We start from the raw sequence: 4,289 nt of genomic DNA, 5'->3' as shown, positions 1-4,289 counted from the left end.
ATACCTGTAGAAGCCCTTCTTGTTATCTATATCTTGTTATCCTATCTTGTTATCTTCTTATCCTATCCTTGATGTCCCTGGCTAGCCTCAATTCCAACTGTTCCTTAGCTTTCCTGACTGTCTCTAGCTTCTCTTACAGCTTCTCTGTGTTTTTCCCAGCCCATTTGTCCTCCCTTCCACCTCCTAAAGGCCCCTTTTTCGCCTTGAGTTTCCTCAGCACTTCATTATTCATCCACTGAGGCCTTCTGGCATTTTTGCCTGATTTCCTCCATGTCTGGATACATTGGTCCTGAGCTTGAATCCTTGAATATCAGCCAGCAGTCTTGGTCCCCGCTGCCTTACAGGACTTCATCCCAGGGGACTCTGCCAAGAAGGCCCTTGAAGAGGCCAAAGTCTGCTGTCCTGAAGTCCAGTACAGTTATCTTGCTGTGCACCTTCCTCACCGCCCTGAGGATCTCGAACTCTACCATCTCATGGTCACTACAGCCAAGGCTGCCTTGGAGCACCGTGTTCCTCACCAGCTTCTCCTTGTTGGTGAGCACAAGGTCCAGCACAGCTCCTCTCCTTGTTGGTTCCTCTATCATCTGTGTAAGGAAGTTATCATCAACACATTTAAGGAACCTCTGGGATTGCTTATTCACTGCCATGTTTCTCTCCCAACAGGTATTGGGGTGATTGAAATCCCCCATGAGTTCTAGGGCTTATGAGCTTGAGGCTAAATACATCTGTCTATAGAGGCCTTCATCCACACCCTCCTCCTGACCATGTGGTCTGTAGCAGACTCCCACTACAACATCCCCTGCTCCAAGCCTGCCCTTAATCTTGACCCACAGACTCTCGACTAATTCTTCATCTATCCCTAGGCTGAGCTCCACACTTTCCAGTTGTTCATTGACATATAGGGCTACTCCTCCTCCTCGTCTCCCCAGCCTATCTTTCCTGTAAAGCTTAAACCCTTGTATTCCAACACTCCAGTCATAGGAGCCATCCCACCACGTCTCTGTGATACCCACAATGTCATATCTGCACAGGCACATGCTCATCTGTAGTTCCTCTTGTCTGTTGCCATACTACATGCGTTGGTGTAGAGACATTTGAGCCAGTCCCCAGCTGAACCCAACACGCTGGCTGGAGTCTCACCAGTGACGTTGCTCTATTCTGGGCATCCATTATAGATGGTGACGTTAAACCTGTAGGATCAGGATGAAGAGGTGTTCCCCTCCTCGAACAGGTCTAGTTTAAAGCTGTCTCTACAAGTTTTGCAAAGCCCCTGAGCAAAGATACTTTTCCCGTTTTTCATCCAGTGACCCCCATCAGTCCCATTCAGACCAGGCTTGCCTGTGTATACCCCAAGGTCAGAGTACCCAAAGCCTTGACTCTGGCACCATTGTTTCAGCCAACTACTGACCTTCCTAGTTCTTCTGGCCTTACTGCACTTCCCTACAGCAACTTGCAAATCTGCAGTCCCTTTCTAATTCTTTCCAAGCACTCTATGTACTGTTACATATATGAAATTTTGTCCTTAATGTTAGATGAAAAAATCTGATATTTTCAAAGGAATGGAGGTAGTAAGCCTGATGTTCTAGATACTTCAGTAATAATGCATGCCTCATGAAAAATTCCAGGCTTTGAGAAGTATAAGCAATAACGAAAGTTGCATAGTACTTCTGTGTAACTCAGCTTCAGAGCAGCTGTCTTACTGTACCTTAGCTTTTACAGCTGATGCCCTTGGGAATACAAGAATTTAATTGAAGTGTTTTTTAAATCATATTCCTAGTTTCTTGTCAGTGAAAAATCATCTTGCATATAAGGATTGGAATGAATACTGATAAGTGATATGTTCGCTACCTTAAAATGCTGCCCAGAGTTAGAGTATGACAGTAGGAATAGGCGAAAAAGTAAAATTTGTGTTCCAGCTGCTGTATGTGTCTGTTTCATTCTCCTGGAAGACACAGTGGGTGGGATGTATGGTATGGTTCCTCCTTGTAAGTGGGCATTGTGCTGGAAACCATTATTCCTGCAGGTATTTTAGTGATGGGCAAATAGATTTAGAAGTGAGTTGTCCCTGAGGACTTTCCTTTGTCTTCTGTACAAATACAAAGTCTTTCTCATAGCAAAGTCCATTATCTATCAAGAAGCTGAGTTTTTAGAAGCCAGGCTAATTATCAATTTATTCACAGAAAAAAAAATCTGACATTTCCAGCATGGATGTTACAATGCTGAGCATCACAGAAATGTAGCCAGGCTGTATGCCAAGTCCCTTAGCTCTGTTCTGTAACTGTTTTCCAAAGGCTGTGATACAAATACCTTCAACTCTTGCACAGTTGCCACAATTTTCATCAGATTGAACTGCTGTGTACAACTAACAAACAATGTGTTTGGATGAGACTCCAATTAAATACTCTTATTTTGACATATTTGCTTTGATAATAACTACTGCTAGTCATTTGTTTTTTCTGGGTCAGAATAAAAATAAAAGCACAGTCCAGAAAAGCTAGACAAAACTGGTTTAGTAGCCCACTCTGTGGAATATCATGCAGTTGGGTATCTGTTTCAAAGAGGAGCCACAATTATTTCTTGCATAAATACTTAGATAGTTGCATGTGCTGAGAAACAAAGACTATCCTAGATGTAAAATTGGGCAGGATGTCCCTCTAGAATATCACTTTCTGCATGGTTTAGTTTTTGTATATGTCATAGTTACGAAACAGAACACAGTTTGTTCCATTAAAAACATTAATCTTGAACTTGACCCTTTCTGTTGGCACCTAATTTCCTGATGCTTTATGGGAAAAGTATCTTGAATTACTTCTGGGTTTCCTTTTAGAAGTCCTCTGTGCAGATGTTATCTGTCTACCTCTGCAACCCTGAATAACTCTTTTCAGCATGCTGTAATGGTCTTTGTGAGCAACATTGCATTCACTGTCTAGGATGAACAATGAGTACGAATATCAAGAAGCAAATGTATGCTGCAGTTTATATGTGCCTTTTTTCTAATGATTTCCTTTTAATTACAGAGCAAAGAGATTTCATTTCAGCTTCATGAAGACTTAATGAAAGTACTCAATGAGCTTTACACAGTAAGTACAGTTACTTACTTAGCTTATCTTATACAAATTCCATATCAGACTAGTTCTATAAGCTTTAAGTGGCCTTTTATTGAGTAAGTTACCTCCCAGTGGAGATGTTTATTTTTGTCTTTTACACAAGTCTAAACTATCTTTTTGGAAAGACTACTCACTTGTTTTGAATATATATGCTAATGATTTCAGGATTACTCTTTACTTTCAACTTTTTTTCCCCCAGACTCTGCTAAGCCAGTTTATTTTAAGTTCTCTTGATTATTAATGAGACATTTCTACTCAGAGTTTACAATAACAAAACTTTTTTATTTTCTGCATTTTTTTGCCCATGCTGCCATCTGCTTGGTTTGACTTGTGGACTACACCCAATAAAAAGTCATAGGTTTTTGCAGATCCAGTGCTGTGCTGTGTAAATGTTACTTATTTACCCTTCCATCTCCCTGCCTGGGATAAGTAAATAATGAAAATAAAAACAGGGTTGTGTATGCTTTCCATACCATTTAGAGAGGTTAAAAAAACCCCACTGAACATTCTGGTAAGCTGCTGCTAACCCATAGGAATATCTGAGAGAACTTAGGTCTGAACCTATTTTCTTGTTTGAAACCCATCTACACAACTCCTTACTGTTGTGGAATGATGTCTTGTCTACCTAATAACTATTTCCCTACCTATTTTTTGAGGGGATTTGTTCTAAGAAAGAAAAGAGCAAGAATTACTTTTGTTTAAAAAGCCGTAGCTACAGAATGAAGATGAACTGATGACATCCACTTCTCATAAAAGCCTGTTGATTCCCGCTAGTTGAGGAAGTTGTACATCTAAATTCTCTTTTTTTTCTCTGAAGGAACTGGAACATTTGAGCTCCAGTACCCTGCATAACAATTTCTAGACTGCTTCCTTCCCCATCCTCAGGATTTGGAGGATCATAAAAAAACCCCTTGCAATATTTATATCAAAAAAGAATTTGTGATTTCAAGGAAGTTTAGGAATCTATGAGTGACCACCTCTGCAGAGGTAGAGCTCAAACACTACTTTTGTGCATCTTGATGTTTTTTCTTTTGACATAGGGAATATTGTGCACACACCAGTGGATGGGCTGAGGAACATTTGAATTCAAGAACAACTTAGGTGGCAAAAAAGAGCTCCAAAGAAAATCAGTCTTGTCTTACTGCCCCAAGTTCTTTCAAATTGTAATTATGGACACAGGGT

At 40.5% G+C, this 4,289-nt stretch overlaps 1 protein-coding gene across 1 annotated transcript in view; it reads left to right on the top strand.

Moving 5' to 3' along the window:
• Nucleotides 1-2,931: 2,931 nt before the first annotated feature.
• LOC103808581 (SLIT-ROBO Rho GTPase-activating protein 1-like) overlaps nt 2,932-4,289 on the top strand; it is a gene marked incomplete at its 3' end in the record, with an annotated part of 15,994 nt that continues 14,636 nt past the window's right edge. The window contains exons 1-2 of the mRNA XM_009081375.1: nt 2,932-2,964; nt 3,018-3,080. Coding sequence (XP_009079623.1) covers nt 2,932-2,964; nt 3,018-3,080 — 96 coding nt within the window. The remainder of the gene's footprint in view (nt 2,965-3,017; nt 3,081-4,289) is intronic.

This window comes from Acanthisitta chloris, unplaced genomic scaffold (assembly GCF_000695815.1).
Source record: "Acanthisitta chloris isolate BGI_N310 unplaced genomic scaffold, ASM69581v1 scaffold17350, whole genome shotgun sequence".
Classification (NCBI taxonomy): domain Eukaryota; kingdom Metazoa; phylum Chordata; class Aves; order Passeriformes; family Acanthisittidae; genus Acanthisitta; species Acanthisitta chloris.
The sequence above is the reverse complement of the archived record's forward strand: the minus strand, read 5'-3'. Positions and strand labels throughout refer to the sequence as shown.